Genomic DNA, 16481 nt, shown 5'->3' with positions numbered 1-16481 from the left:
AAATTAGAAGCAAGTTTAATAAAAAGTTTACACTTCGATAAAAAGCTTACATTAAAAACAAAAACTATGAGACTCTCAAGGAGAAAACGAGGAAAACTAGTTGTTGCAGATGTCCTATATAATAAACACACAGGTTTACTATATAGGACAAAGAAATAAAATTGGAATAATGGGTAATGAGAAGGCATTAATTGATATTTGTGAAAAACAGGCATTTGCAAATATTTATAAACATTTGCAAAATTATTATTTTTTAAAAAATACTAAACCACAAAGAAAAGTAGTGCATTTTACAAAAATGCAAAGCTCTCTGGAGTTACAGAACACACGGCCCCAGTGAAAAACCTGTTACACGCTGCCTCCTCCCAGCCTGCATGCAGCTACAGACAGGACTCCAAATGTCCAGCACTGAGACAGGGACCGTAGGCCAGTGTGCCAAGGGGATCCATGCTACAGCCAAATACAAGAAAACCAGAAATTAGTAACATGTGTTTAAAAAAAAAAAAAACAAGGAAAAAAAAAAAAACAACTAAGGCACTTGAAAATTAAAAACAAGCTCTGGCCTAAATAAATGGTTCAAGGAGGAAATAAAGATACAATACAGTCCTAGACAATTAGGACAATACACACCCCCATGTGTCAAGACAAATAAAGTGAAGCAAGAGAAATAAAAGAAGAAAAACTCATACCATGAGACACTTGCATCTTTTATAACGACAAAATAAATGAACACCAACCCATCCATCTTGAACCAGAAAGAGGGAAATACAGTCAAAAACAAATCGGAAAGCAAAGCATGATAAAATTTATTAAAATCCAAGAAATATAATAAACGACAAATCTCTTAAATGTATAGTCAAGAAAAACATACAAAATTTCAAACAATGAAATACAATGATTTTTAATCATACAGTAATTTTATGCGCACCAGTAAAGACACAAATTTTGAACATTACTGAAATGTTAATTTTTACCAAAAAAAGTACATACCCAAATCAGAACCAACTAAAGTAAAAACACTTAAAATATAAACAGTGAAGACGAAATTGAGTAAAACCCAACTCCACCCAGCTACCAATATAAAGAAAGTGAATGGACTCGGATGGAAGAACGAATCAATGACCATAATTTGTCAAGGGAAGGAAAGAAAGATTCCGAAGCACCAGTTAGTAGCAGGCCTTTGGCTCAGGGCTTTTTATGTATTTTTCTATGTGTAAACACACACACACACACACACACACACACACCCCACAGCATCCATTCCCACTGATCACAACGGGAAAATGAAGTGCTGAGATGAAGGCCCACGGGCTGGTGATGGGACTCAATGAAGGAGACGGAGCTCAGTCCAAGAGTCCATGCTCTTAACCAGGATCCGACAGTCCTAGGGTTTTCAAACGATGGTCCCTGGACATCCAGCATGGGCATCACCCGGAGGCTTGTTAACATACAAATTCTGGAGCCCAGACCCTGACCTACTAAACCAGAAACTCAGTGGAGGGGGTGGGGTCCCATAACATGTGTTTCCGCAAGCCCTTGGGTGATTCTACTGCTGACCTAGCCCCAACTACTGGACTGCACATTACATCACTAGAGGGAGAGGGGAAGACTCCGCATACCCAGGCTGCATCCCAGACCAAGGAAAATGAATCTCAGGATGGGGAGGGGTGGGGGGCAATACTGTTATAAGCTCCTCAGGTGTTTCCAAAGATAAGCACCACCACTCATCTCTTTTCTGTAAATTACTGTTCATTCCTATTATGTTTGCAGGGGGAAAATATTGGGGAAAAAATTGAGTAATGCTTCGAAGAATCATATCCTACTTCCTGGGGGCTGGGAAGGGGGAACCCGCTGCTACTATGCTGTTTGAAGTAAAAACTATACTTGGTTCCTCAAAATGCCCTAACTGAATCCTAAGTACTAGATCCCTAACTAAAAGCTGTGCCTGTTCTGCTTCCTGTCTTAAAAAAAAAAAAACTCTTGGGTTTTTGGTCTATGCAAATACGAAGAATGCCTTTTAGAACACCAATTTCCGCTTTTCTTCCACAATGCATTGATGGCAGAAGGGGGAGAAGGCACAGATTCAAGAGCTATTTTAATTATCTGAAGCAAAGCATGACCTCATTGCTTCCAACTGCACATTATTAGGTACAAGGGTCTATATGTGACCACAGGTATGAGGATGACCTTTGATTTTTTAATCTCAGCAGTTTGAAAAAGACTTGTGTGGCATATTCTATTCAAGCATCTACAGTTCCTTCCACTTCAGTAGTCTGGTCAGCCTCCCGATAGAAAAGAGTAGATTTTTTAAAACAATACATGATCTTGAATCTGTTTCAATGGCTTTGAAATTTAAGTGCAGGTCAGAGCACGCAGCTCTGCTAAGCACACAATGCCACTTTACGGTGGCCACATCCCTACTGTCATTTGTGGGAAGCATCAAGTCCCCTCAACAAACCTGTGCAGAGACACTAGCACCATCCCCACTCAACCGATGAGAAAAAATCCAGGTAACTTGGCCAGCAGTCACTCCTGCTGCACAGCTGCATAGTTAATATTGAGATCGGCTCTCCGCAAATCCAGAGCCCGAGTCCTGAAGGACAGCACAGAACCCCAACAGCGAGATCCTACTCAGGAGAACCAGGAGAGGCCGACACCAGAAACTAATTTTCACTTTCTAGGCACCCTCACCACTAGCACCGGTGTCTGAGAGAAGGTCTTCCCTTTTGCCCTGCTGTGGTCCACACACAGACACCAAGGCCCAGGGCAGGACTGTTAATGCAGTGATCCAACTGATTTGAGACCCAGAAAGTCAAGAGGAAACCTGAGCAAAGGTAACCACAGAAAACAGCCTAGGCTATCCACAGGCAGAAGGTCCTCGAATCCCTCCACCCTAAAAGCCTCACCAGAGGAAAACACTAGTCTTTTAGTCCTGAAAAGAGGAGGGGTGAGGAAGGCCACCTCCACACGCAGCCTTCTCAAGCCGCATTCACCGAGAGTGGATACCCCTGCTCTGTGGTAGGCGTACGCAGAGAAGAGGAACTCACGTGCGCAAAGAAGTCTAGACACACCGTAGAACAGGTCAGAGTACTGCCTCAATCGTACAGATGAGGACGCAGGCGCTGCAACACCACGACCACAGGACCTCATGGAAAAGAAAAGAAACCACATGGAACCATCACAGGCCAGCAGGCTGGAGTCAAAGAAAAGGACAGCAGGGAGGGAGCAGTATCAGGTTCTAAAGAGATCAAAGCATCCTATCTTTATGCACCCCGAGAAAATTGTTGTGGAGAAGGATGGGGAGAGAAGAATAAACATTACACAGCTGAGCACTGAACAAGGTAAGAGTTGGAGCACCAACACCCCATGCAGTTGAAAGTTCATGTATACGATTTTACTCCCCAAACACTTACCTATTAATGACCTACTGCTGACCAGAAGCTTTATCAATAACATGAAGTCATTAACACACATTTTGTATGTCATATATGTATTACATACCGTATTCTTAGAATAAAGTAAGCTCTTTGGGAGCACTTCCAGCTTCACTAGTATGGATCCCCTGTGTTATTCAAAGTTTACGGTATTGCATTAAACATGAAAAATACATAAGACCCACGAGAGGTCACTTTTTAATGCAATGAGCAATTTACTGGGAAGGGAGCTTCTCACATGGAGATGATTAGCATCACATGGCATTTTAAGTGTATACTTGTAACATTTGAGCTCACAGCAACAGTGGAATTATCACAGTAGTACAGTAATTATTTCATGACTATGAAATTAAGTGCAGCATGTACTACAGTTAATTCTATGCAGTGATGATTTCATACTGCACCTTCATGGTTTTTTTAACATTTCTGTCAACAAATGGTTCCATGTATGGTCTGTGTTTGTGTAAGTTTTGACAAACTTTAACTTTTTTATAATGGATTTGTATATATTTTATAGTAACAGCCGAGTCTTCTACATATATTCTATGCATTCATGACATAACCTTTTCTTAATTTTCTTTGGTATTTCTAGGCTATGTTGTAAGATTTTTCAAACTGTTGCAAATCTCCAAAAAATTTTCTAGTAATTACTGAAAAAAAATTCACATATAAATAGACTCACACAGTTCAAATCCATGTTGTTCAAGGGTCAACTGTAATTTTAAATTTGTAATGCATATTACTTAAATGTAGATTTAAAATTGAGTTCCTTTTAAAAGAACTTATTTTTCTCTGATATATTAATATTTTTCTAAATTTATTAAAGATTTGTTTCTACCTTTGGAATCCTTGATACTTGAATTTTACAAATTCTTACAAATTACTGAATGCCTTTGGCTGTCTTCCAAGGAATAGATCTTTGTACATTTAAACTATAAAAAGAGAAACAAAAATTAAGAGACCAAATCAATTAAGACAAAGAGGGGAATGATTACCATGACAACACATTACCAACTACACCCCCCACTGGTCCGGAAGCACCGTCTTCCTTTGGGAATAAAGTCAATAGGAAGGAAAAGCAAAACCACTCAGATGTGTCTTTGCTACCTAAAAATACTGAATTTCATCACTGTTGGGAAAACGGCTAGAACTTTATCCGAAAAACAAAAGATGCTCTATAAAAACAGCCCTTGGATTTAAACACTTTATAAACTAAATGCGCTCCAAAGTCATTCCAATCAACACTAGATGGTAAACCACTTTTCCCTATAATAAAACCCAAATAACTCATAGAAGACGTCTTTTCACCTAAAGAAAACTTTTTAAAGGCCTCAAAAAATTAATCACACTTTCTAGACGCTAAAGTAGTTAATCACACTTTCTAGATGCTAAGGTAAGCTCTCTGGTTAAATCAGGAAATACTGAAGATAGTGGCATCAGATCTTAACCTCATTCTTTTGGCAAATCTTGAACAAGGCCTGTGATTCGCTCTCTTCCCCATCAGGCCTGAGAGTCCAGTATCTGAGCTGTAAGGACACTGTCCTGGGTGCCGCTGAGAGTGGGACGTGGCAGTGTGAAACCATACAAGCTCCAGAGGGAGCCCAGAGGGAGCCTGGTTTCTTCCAAGGAAGAGATAAGCTGTACAGATGGTTCCCAACTTGACAATGATTCAACTCAGGATTTTTCGTCTTATGATGGGTTGATGAGGATGTAACCCCATTTTTAGTTGAGAATCTCCTTACAACTTACCACTGGGTTATAGTTTCTACTGAAGGCTTGTCGATTTTGCACCATCAAAAAGCCAAAAACACAAACCATTATTAGATCAAAAAATTAAAATTAAAAGAGTCAAACCGTCATTAAATCAGGCACCATCTACTGTGTTGCCAGCGCTGAATGCGTTTTCAACTTACGACATTTGTGTCTTATGATGGGTCTTTCAGGACGGAACCCTGTAAACCAAGGAGCGATTTCTTTTCTTTTATACCTAAGACTGGGACTCTAATGAAACAAGGGTGGAGTGGGCACCCTCTGGTGACACTGCCAGACCTAGGAACTGTGTGGACTTCTGTGAGGGCCTTTTCTCAGCAGCACCAAAGAAGATAATGGCAATCACCAAAAACACTACCTGCAGACTGTCCCTGCTGTGCTGCAAATCTTCATTCACCCTCAGCTACTCACTTTCTCCACAAAAGAGGCTTTCTGTCTACTGCCCTAAACCTCCTGCCCCCACCCTTTCCAGTGCAGCATCCCCAAACCCCTTCCTGCAGAACACCCCTATCACTTCAGGGCCTGCACACCACCCAGTCTCTGCCCGCCGGGCCTCCAGTCCCCAAGGCTCCCCTGGCCTGTCCCTGCGTGAGCCATTCTGTGCTCTTGCCTCCATTCATGACCTCTTCCTGCCCATGTCCTCCCTCCCTTGGGCCCATGAACATTTCTGTGCATTTCCACTTCAGGAGGGAAGGAAGGGAGGGAGCAAAGGGACGTTTCTCTTAACCATGTCCTCCTCTAGCTCTAGCGCTTTCTCTCTCTGCATCCCTCTGCAAGTGTTGACAAAGCATGTTTGAAACCCACTGCCTCGCACCCCTCGGATCAGCAGTCTCTCCGAAGCCCCAGTTTCTGCAGCGAAATTCTCTCGAAACTTATTTGAAGCATCAAGAGTTTCCCTCACGGTCTCTTCTCACTCTCACCCTCATGGTCGCTGTTGGTGGGTACTACAATGAGGAAGCCAGGCTAAGGAGAGACACGCGACTTATCCCTGAGCCATGAACCCAGACACAGTAGTTGAACTTGGCCTGGGGCTGGGATTCCTGCTTTTGAGGAGGAAATCCGCAAAGCACAGCCAGTCCCCACTGTTCCCTCCAAATCCACAAACCAGAAGGCTCTTACAGTCAAACAAGTTCAGGTTTTCTATGAAGTCAAACGTTTTCCTTTCTTCCAGTGCTTCTTTGAGCCTTTAATCTAGCAAGGCAGCTCTCAAGAGGAAAAGTGGGGTGAAGCATTTTCAAAGATGGTTTTACCCTCTCTCCAACCCTTTGGGATTTTTCTCCCTCCACCCTCCTTCTCCATTTCACCCCCAGAGCTGACTGGGCAGGCACCCACCACACTCACTGTGAGGGTTCTGCTCCAATGCTGAGAAATGGCATGCAAGCATGCAGCAGGGCAGCTCCATGAGACCCCAGCTTCTCTGCTGAAAATAGGCTGCCTGGGAGGAGAGAAGCTGAGAAACCAGTTAGCAGAATTCTGCACCTAGACCTTGGTGGATGCTCATGGGAGAAGCGGTGCATTCTGAATCTAGCAGGTGGGAGGCATGAAAGAAAAGAAGAGTGGAGACCTCTGGCCTGGGCAAGTAGAAGGAGGGCATCTCCAGGCACTGAGATGGGAAAGGTGTGGGAGATGATGAATGGGCAGGATGCATGTGCGCAGGTGGGAAATTCTAGAAGGCAGGACGCATGCACAGGTGGGATTCCAGAAGGCAGGAAGCATGGATGCAGGTAGGAAATCACAGAAGGCAGGACACATGCGTGCAGGTGGTAAATTCTAGAAGGTAGGACGCACGCATGCAGGTGGAAAATTCCAGAGGGCAGGATTGTTCTCATCCCCGCCTGCTGATGCTAGTGACACCGTTATTTCAGGATGGGGAGGGAGTGGATCTGCTCTAACAACTGAACGTAATCACTCACCCCTCCCCCATCTTTAACGGGGTCCTGTGGATTCACATTAATTAAGGAAGCCCTAGGTACGGGTTTTCCTCCTCTCTGCCTAGCACCCTGGAGGAGGCCCCATGGCCCATGACGGAGCAGCCATGTGCTGGTGTTAGAGATGGACATCAGACAGTGCACACCTGCCTGCACCCTGCCTGCACCCTGCCTGCTGCAGGTCTCAAGTACCACGCAGATGGACACGAGTGGGCACCACAACAGCCGGGGAGGGCATCACAGCAGATGTGAGAGTTGAGCTCGGGACAGTGGTGGAAATTAGGAGTGGAGAAAGGAGGTAGGAGAAACAGCATAACAAAACCAGAGGCGAAGGCACACAGAACAGGCTGGGAGAATGCAGAGAAAATCAGGGTACCAAGGATGGGGTCGGGGGTAAAAACAAGGCTTTGTGTAACATTTATGATGGGCCAGGTTCTCAGCTAAGCACTGACTTCCGTTTTCCTTCTCATTATTCCTAACAATGTCGCTGAGGAGGAGCCTGGGGCTCAGGAATGTAAGCAACCCCAGTGTTTAGCTGCTGTGGTGGAGACTGAGGCCTTCGGACCCGATAGTGCCCCGGGAATAGGGACCAGTTGGGGTAAAGGCCAATGATATCCATCTTGACCACAAAGACTCTGAAGTAAAACAATCAAGTTTCATAGAAAGAGTGAGACCCACATGTGCAAAATGTAACTTCTCTAATCCTCAAAACAGGGAAAAGCTATCAGGACGTTTGTTTCCAAAAGGCCATAAGAAATCAGAACCTCTACTTTACAAAGAGGTGCTACATTAACAGACTTATTAAATAAAAACTCTTGTTCTCTCACCTATAAAAGGGTGGAATGGGTCTAGACTCTACAATCTACAGGATGCCAAAATTTGTCAAACTCAAATGGTCTAGATGTTTACAAATACGTTAGTCAATTTTATATAAAATGGTGTTTTTTTTTTTTTTTTGAGATGGAGTTTCACTCTGTCTGTCATCCAGGCTGGAGTGCAGTGGTGCGATCTTGGCTCATTGCAACCTCCACCTCCCAGGTTCAAGCGATTCTCCTGCCTCAGCCTCCAGAGTAGCTGGGATTACAGGCACCCACCACCATGCCCAGCTAATTTTTGAATTTTTAGTAGAAACAGGGTTTTATCATGTTGGCCAGGCTGCTCTCAAACACCTGACCTCAGGTGATCCACCCACCTCGGCCTCCCAAAGTGCTGGGATTACAGGCATGAGTCACCATGCCTGGCCAAAATTTGGACTGTTATAAAATTCTTCTATGTATAATTATGAAATAAAATTTTAAATAATTTTGCTTTGATAAAAATAGATTTTTTTTCTACTGGTTTTTTTCTACTCTGGCCACATTCATCCTATATCACCAGAGCTTCTATAAATAACCTCCAGGAGTTTTTCTTAGAAACTTTGTATAATTTGCAGAATTTGTCACTTTCAAAGCATTTTTCTTCCATTGGTTCTAAACACTGCAATAACTAGGTAATCATCATCTAATGCAATCATCTATATCAATCATGCCCACTCTGGACCCCTAGTCATCAACTCGTTGGTCTATGAAGTAATCCATCAAAATAACCATTAACAGTACAAAGAGAGGGCACCTTTGAAATGTTACCCTCTTCTCTCCTCCATCCCGTCTTCAGGCCCACAGCTCTATTACTTCTGAAAGCATGAAATGGTTTAAATGTAGGTATTCAAGCAGAGTTTGTACTTCTTATCATAAATCTCATCGCATGTTATTACATTCCTCCATCTTCCTTTAATTGAAACTGTAACTTAAAAAAAATTAATCTTCTTTTCAACTTAGGACAGACTGTAACAGCCTGTTGATCCTGCTACTCCCTTGGTGAGACTGCTGCCAGGCTGGCCCCACTCTCCCGGGTGGGGGCAAAGAAAAAAGGAGAACCTATTTCATGAAGACAGTTGGAATGTCTGGCCTGCAGATTGTCTACAGAAGCACAGAGAAGCCCTCCGGCAGCTCTCCGTGGGAAAGCACCCTAAAACCAGCTCCCTCTCAACCTCAGGAACTGAATTCTCTTGGGAGCTGCCAAGGCAGCAAGTTCTTTGCAAATTTTATCTTCTTTTTTTAATCATAAATTTCAAGGATGACCATAAGCAACATCTTGGTCGACTCTGCTCTCACCACTCATATATAAAACCTTTCTGAAAAGTTGAGTTAACTTCAAATGCTGGACAAAGACCAAAATAAATAAAATGAAAGGGGCTTTCCTGTACCATTTCTTGTCTTCCACCTAAGCAGGTGCGCACACGGAAGAGATATCCAACGGCTGCCATTCTCCCTCCATTTCAGGGCAATCCTGTTCAATAGAAGCTCCAATGATCACAGCACACGTTGAGCCTGCCGAGTCTCTCTCTTAGGGCAAGACAAGTAGAAGTGCTAGGGAACGCAGTCCCACAATTCTAATAACCAACCGCAGAGAGAACCATATAGATGAGTATCACGCTTAGGTTTCCCACGCCCACCCCCATCTGTGAAGTCAAACAGCCTGTTGTCAATACCAGAAGAGACAAGTTTGTACATCACAAAAGATACGCAATTCCCCAATCTAATTATGCCAGCCACTTTAGAAGGAGAGCAAAGATAGCAGACACTCTGGGCAACAAATTACCCTAGGTCTCAGCATCAAGCCTGCACTCATCTCCTGGGTCCCAAAATAACTCACCAACGGTCAGAAAGATGGATGGGCCCTTCCAAATCACAGCCTGGGCTGTCTGAGGACAGCTCTCCCAGGAATCATCTCTACCCACCTATGACGAGAATGGAGTCAATAAATAAGGGTACACTCTGAGGGTCCACAGTGACTTGCTTGGCCCCCAAGCCTGCAAATCAGACTCGCCAAGAATTAATGAAGGCAGTGACCCACGGGGACCGAGAGCTCGCTGACGTACGAGAGAGGCGCCACGCCCCGGCCTTGGCTTGCCTTGGACACTGCCCTCCTCACCACTCCTACCCCTCTGTATCAGGCCAGAGCTCAGACTCCAGGTAGACCCACAGCCATGTCCAAACCAGATGCCCAGGACCTCAGCAGGAAGAAATCCAATCCAGAAAGAAAGAAAAAGGGAAGGACACTGCTTTCCTAGAAGCCTAGAAAGAAGTTCAGATACAGAAAGAAAGCAGTCTACAGAAGCTGTGTCTGAAACAGCAAAAACCTGGAAACAAGCCAAATGTCCATCAAGAAGTGGATGAATGAGCCAACTGGGATGCATCTATACAATGGAACACTACTCAGCATTAAAAAGGAGTGAACTATTGATAGACGAATCTCAAAATAAATAGCCAGAGGCCAGATAAAATAAATTGATTCCTTTATGCAACACTCTAGGAAATGTAAGCAATCTATACTGAGAGAAAACAGATCAGTGAAAGGGTGGGAAAGAAGAACTGCAAAGGGGCACCGGGAAGTGTGGGAAGTGATGAATATTTTCATTACCTTGGTTACTTGATGATGGTTTCACATATGTCAAAATGCATCCATTTGCACATTTTAAATATGTGCAGTTTATTCTGCTCAATGTATTATATCTAAATTGAGCTGGTTAAAAAAAAGAATGAAAACAATTTGGGGGCAAGAGGATATCAAGGAATTTGGTGTGACCAAGAACAAGTGGAGCGATTCTCCTTATTTGTGGTACAGTTAAGGGCTTTAAAGTCACCTCAAACACTGAATTACTGAATGGTGAGTCTTTGGCCCTAGGGGAAATACAGAGTTAGGTTTCTATGAGCTGATCACATTTTCAACAACCAATCAATACGTAACCTCATTTTATGTGTTTCTGTTTAAAGACACTTTACTTAAATAAACTGTTGAGATATCTCGCTGGTTGATCAAGGATGCCAAGGGGCATGAATGATGCCTGACCCAAGCTTCCCTGCACAGTCCAGTAGGGAGAGGTTCATACAAAACCACAGAGTCAGGGTGTGCAGGTTAAGTGCCCCAAGTGAGGCAGAAACAAGACGATAAGAACTCCACAGAAGAATGCGAGAGGGCTCTCCTATGCGGAGGACAGTGAAGCAAAGTTATTAGGGGGCGAAAATAAGGGGCTACAAAAATAGAAAAGGATAAACAGAACCAGGGAGGCTCAAGTTACAGAAGCCAAAAGTTGAGAGGATGTCAAAAAAGGAAGGCTGAGGCAACATCAAGGTACGTAAGAGTTTCTGAAAGAACTTTCCTTCGGGAAAGGCTATGGGACCTTGAGGAGCAAAACGGTTGTATGGCACAACTGTAGAAGTTTCCTGCCCTTGGAAAGAGAAAGGTGAAAGGCATACCATTCTTGGTTAGTTTCTGAAAGTTTTTGAGTTCAAACTCTCCCATAAATGGGAAAGAACCATGCATCGGAGCATCTGGGCAGAGAAATGGTCTCTACCCTTAGCCAAGCTCTGTGTCGCTAAGGTAGATTGGTGTCATGATAATGAGCCCTCCCCTGACTGCATCCCAAGGGTGAGCAGGGCCATGAGAGTTGCCCTCCTGTGTGAGTAAAAGCCCAGCAAGAGCTGTACCATCACAGCTGGGCCGGTCTCCATTGGCCGTGAGCAGGAGGCAGAGCTCTTTCCTTGAGGCCAAGCCCCACAAGGCAGAAGCTGCTGCATGCACACTGAGTTTGGGGATGTGATGCTTTGAACCCCAGGAAACCCCTAAAACTTCTCCCATGAGAACAAGACAAGTAACCAAAAATGGGGACAGAGGAAAGCTAAGCTATGATCCCCAAGGAATCACAGGAATGAGGGAAACACTCAGAGGTCTCTTTGGGACCAAGAGCTAATGAATAGACACTGAGACCATTAGGATCATTTGCATATTTCTGCCTCTCCCTCCTTGACCCCAAAACAAACAGGGCTGGCTTTCAGAGGCAGTGAGCAGTGAAGAATGGTAGGAGGGGTGCCCTGAGGGCCCAGCTGATTCTCCCAAGTCTAGTGCCAAGGCCGTCACTACAGGGTCTGGGATTCCCACCTCAGGCCCCATCACACCCAGGCCTGGGTGCCTTCATCTAGACACTCTGCAAACTGAAGTCTACTCTGACGATAACTAGTTCTTCTCAGACTCTATTATTTTGTTTTGTAGCAGCTTTCTGAAACCCCAGGGGATTGGGCTTCAACTGTTAGGTCAAGCAAAACGTGAGCTCTTAGTAGGATATCTTTCTACCAGAAATACATTCCTTGCAGGCAGGAGCTGGGGCCATCTTGTGACCATGTTGCCCCAGCACTTGGACAGTGCCAGGTACCAAATGGGTGCGCACGTTCACTTATTCACTTGATGGACACGGGGGAGTCCATCTGAGAGTCCCAAGTCAAGGAAAGGTTTCACGGCTTACGAAGTTTGGAAACTACTTCCCAGAGCACTCCCTGGAAGGCCATGCCTCATTCAATACCTGCTGACCCCTCGAGGGACTCAAACTTGTCAAATGGGGCCACAGATGGCCACAGACTCAGCGTCTCCCTCCTGGAGGACGGAGGCGGCACCCCACCGAGTGGAGCCACCACACAGGTGGACCTGCTCCATAAGCTGCCAGTGATCATCAGATTTCAAGCCAAAAACACAAAGACTAAGTGGGAAACGAAGTTTTGTTTCAATGCCATGTTCATGCCTAGTAGTCCCTAATCAGGCAATTGGAATGGAGAGGCTGGGAAGGAGAGTTCCCTTTGAATGACATGGCCAGTAAGAAAAGGCTGGAAGCGCAAGGCTGTCAGGTGATCCAGGAAGTGGGCGCTGGGGCTGATGAGAGATGGCTTTTTGCCATTTTCAGATATGTCTCTTCATCACTGTAAAGCCTTGCCAGAAAGAAAACTCGTCCCAAATCTCGAGGAATCTGAGCATCACTCAGAACAAATCTACGTCACTAATGAAGGATCTTGGGCAATGCACAAAGGGGCAGGAGGGTCCAAGGAGGGCAACCACCTGCCTGTGAGCACGGCATTCCCTGACGCAGCATCGCAGGGCCGCCTTCCTGCAGCTCACACATCTGCCTGATGGTTCAGGCACTGCACATCATCTGCAATGAGCAAGAGGCAAGACGAGGGACCCAGCTGCCCTAGAGCCCTGCCCTGGGTCTCAGGCATGGAAGGGTCTGTAGAGCTACCACCGGTCACAAAGAGGTGGCTTTTTCTCTGATCCATTCTGAGATAGGGAGGTCTGCTACCTTCACTTACCTACGCTGTGAGGAGGAGGGCAAAGGACCTGTTTTACAAAAGACAGTCCATCCCAACAGCACAGCCCACTTCCCCGGCAAGGCAGTGGATGTTGGGGGAGGTCACAGTTCATGCACGACCAGGGCGGGAGCTGCAGGAGGCTCCAGCTCCCCCTCCTCACTGGCGCCAGGACCCTCTCTATGCAGGGGCACAGACTCTCAGATAAAAAGCAACGGCAGTGTGAGCTGTCTGGCGAGAAGAAGGAAAATGTCCACATGTGCACCTTTTGAATTTAGAAGGGGATGTGTAAAATGTCACTCGGCATCTAACACAAAGCTAACACAAGGCAGACATTTGGGAAAAGACAGCCCAGAAACTTCCTACCAAGGGTGTGGATATGAGGGAAGGTGACCAGCAGGATCCAGGTCCCCCAGCCTCCCTTCAGGCCTTTGACCTGGGCTGAACTGTGTTCCCAAACATTCCTGTGTTAAGCCCTAACCCCCAGCACTTCAGAATGTGACTGTATTTGGAGACGAGTCTTTACAGAGGTCACTAAGTTAAAACCAGGTCACAAAGGTGGGCCCTAATCCAATACAACTGGTGTCCTTACAGGACACAGACAGGTCCAGAGGGAAGAGCAGGTGAGGACACCACGAGAAGACAGCCATCTGCAAGCCCAGGAGAGAGGCCTCAGGAGGAACCAACTCAGCTGTCACCCTGACCTCAGACTTCCAGCCTCCAGAACTGGAAGAAAACAAGCTTCTGCTGTGTAGCCAGCCAGTCTGCGGGATACTGCGGGGAAGCCCGAGCTAACAGCATCCTCCCCTCTGCAGGCAAAGGCTCCGGCAGGTCTGTGTGCTGAAGCCGTTCTGGCCTCAGCTCCCTGCCTGCATCTGCAGCTACCATCTCGGACCTGCCAAAGGCACTGTAAGAATCCCATACCCAGGGCCGACCACGACAAAGAGAAGGTCCATTCCCAGAAAGGGCCACCTGAGGCTGACATGCCGAGGGAAGGCAAGGGCGCCAACACTGCCCCGGGCCTCCGTTAGTTACAGGGTCCCTGCTGACTGAGGCAGGGGCACACTAACACACACATCAGCAACAAGGAATGGGTCAAGACCCTCCCGCACTGTGTTCTAGCCCACCTTCAGAACAACAGCTACCAACTCCTGAGGCTCACGAGGGCGCCCAGAGTGACCCGGGAGGCAGGCAGCGTTACCCCCACCGCATGGAAGGGCAGAGGGAGACCAGTGAGGCCCAGAGGCACGCCCGCAAGGAGAGTCTGCACAGCGCGGCTCTGCTGCAGCCCAGGCCCTCCCGTCTCTACCCGACTCAGCCCGGTGTTCCCAGGCAGAGCTGAGTCAAGGAGGAGAGGGAGAGAGAGGACAGAGATGGGAGACTCCCTTTGGGAGCCTTGGAATAAAGGTTCTAGTATCAGGCCTCTACCTACAGTGACACGCATTCACTGACCACCTTAATCAATACTGAAGAGGCAACTCTCCTGCAAAGAAAGGTGCTAGTGACTAGTGTCACGCATAGGGCTTACCTGTCAGGAGTTGGCTCCGCAGCGCTGTCTGCTGGGGCAGCCACCCTGGTTTCACTGAGAGGACCCAGGTGAGGACCTGGCTGCCGGTCACTGGGCTGCTGGTCACCGAGCCACCAGTCACTGGGCCTGTGGCTGCTGCTTCCTGCTCAGCATTGTGGTCAGCGCCAAAGCTGGAAAGTCAAAGGGGCCATCACTGAACTTCCATAGAATTTATACAAATGAACTTATATTCTGAGCCCAGGAATAAAACTTTTAAAACAGACATGAAAGAATATTTTTCTCCAAGAAGATCATTTAAAAGAGTGTTCTGAAGAACAAAACAAGGACGTGACTCCATAAGATGTAGATTTCCAGTTGCCACGTGATGCCCAGAGACAGAGCACAGGGGGAAGATGCCCTGGGCTCTCCGCTCACTGCCCACACATCTCTGTGTCTCCAAAGCACGCTGCCTCCAAGGCAGGCGGGTACAAAGCACACAGACCTTTGTCCTCTAGCAAGGCAAAGTTCCCTAGAATTCACTTCGGGCCCAGGTCAGGGTCCTCCCAGGCTACAATGCTTCAGTCTACCCAGCAGGGACCTCCCTCCATGTCAGACCCGGTCCCAGCCCACAGTGCCTGCTACTGTTCTCAGCAGAGACCCTGCTGGGCACTCTGCATGACGCACATGTGTTCCACGAGAGGGGTGCAGAGCAGGCAGACCTGGGGATCCAATTCTGGCTCTGATCTTTGATTCATCATTCAAGTCCTATGAACTGGGAGCTCAAGGCATGGAGCCCTCAGTTCACAGGTGTGTTCCAGGTGTGGAGAAGAGGGTGGAGACCAATTCAAACCCCTGCCGGAGGAGACTCTGTAATGACCTGGGCAACTCACTGGTCTTCCCAGGCCCTGGTCCCACTGCAGAGCATGGGGATGAAACCCACCTCACTGAGGATTTTAATACCCTGCATTGGAATGCCACTGGATTTCAACACGTTTAAATGAAACACAGAGAATGACTTAGCAGTGTGACTGGTATGCAGCAAGGGTGCCATCCAGGATCCTCCTATCGCTGTTGTGCAGGAGGAGGTCCCCTGCCTACAACGTGGGTGCTCTCAACGGATCCCTCCATGAAGGAGTCAGAAGCTACATTTTCCTAATTGTTAAAAAATGATGAAAATGAAACCTGCCCCTGCCTCTTACCTAACATCAAGAAGTCCTGGGCCCAGAAATAAGAAGACTAGTGTGCAACTATAGTCATCAAATGGCTGTTTTTTAAAACAGGTCCTGCTGAACATGCTTGCTAAGAATCCAGGTTCCAGAGAGTCTTGGTTCATCCCCAGATGCCACCCCTTAGCGGCTAATATCTGGGCAAATTACTGAGTCATTGGGGCTCAGTGTTCCCAGCTATAAAATCAGCATGAAAATAGTATCTCTCTCACGGAGCTTTTATTAGGATTAAATGAGCTAATGCATGTAAAGGCTTAGGACAGGGTCCAACGTATAGCAAATGTTAAACAAATGTATAGTTATCATTAACTACAACACGCCAAATAATCCTCCCATTTTCAGGTGTGAAACACACCAGCCACCTGCAAGCTATGAAGCTTGCCAATGTTTACAGGGGATGCTGGTCTTTTTAGGACCAAAAGGGGAGATATATGATACACGAT

The 16481-nt window shown here is 46.2% G+C and overlaps 1 protein-coding gene across 5 annotated transcripts in view; it reads right to left on the bottom strand.

Annotated features, from left to right (window-relative positions):
* GRB10 (growth factor receptor bound protein 10) overlaps positions 1 to 16481 on the bottom strand; it is a 203648-nt gene that overhangs the window by 152458 nt on the left and 34709 nt on the right. For 3 of the 5 annotated variants that reach the window (XM_025379745.1, XM_025379742.1, XM_025379743.1), the window contains one exon: positions 14834 to 15003. The exons of 1 other annotated variant lie outside the window; for it this stretch is intronic. Coding sequence is in view for 1 of the 4 variants with exons in the window: in XM_025379742.1 (XP_025235527.1) it covers positions 14834 to 15003 (170 nt within the window). In the remaining 3 variants the exon portion in view is untranslated. Of the gene's footprint in view, positions 1 to 14833; positions 15029 to 16481 lie in introns of those variants that run through there. One more of the 5 variants, XM_025379744.1, reaches the window with a different exon arrangement.

This window comes from Theropithecus gelada, chromosome 3 (assembly GCF_003255815.1).
Source record: "Theropithecus gelada isolate Dixy chromosome 3, Tgel_1.0, whole genome shotgun sequence".
In the NCBI taxonomy this organism is placed as follows: Eukaryota; Metazoa; Chordata; class Mammalia; order Primates; family Cercopithecidae; genus Theropithecus; species Theropithecus gelada.
Note: the sequence above shows the minus strand (reverse complement) of the source record. Positions and strands in the feature narration are given on the sequence as shown.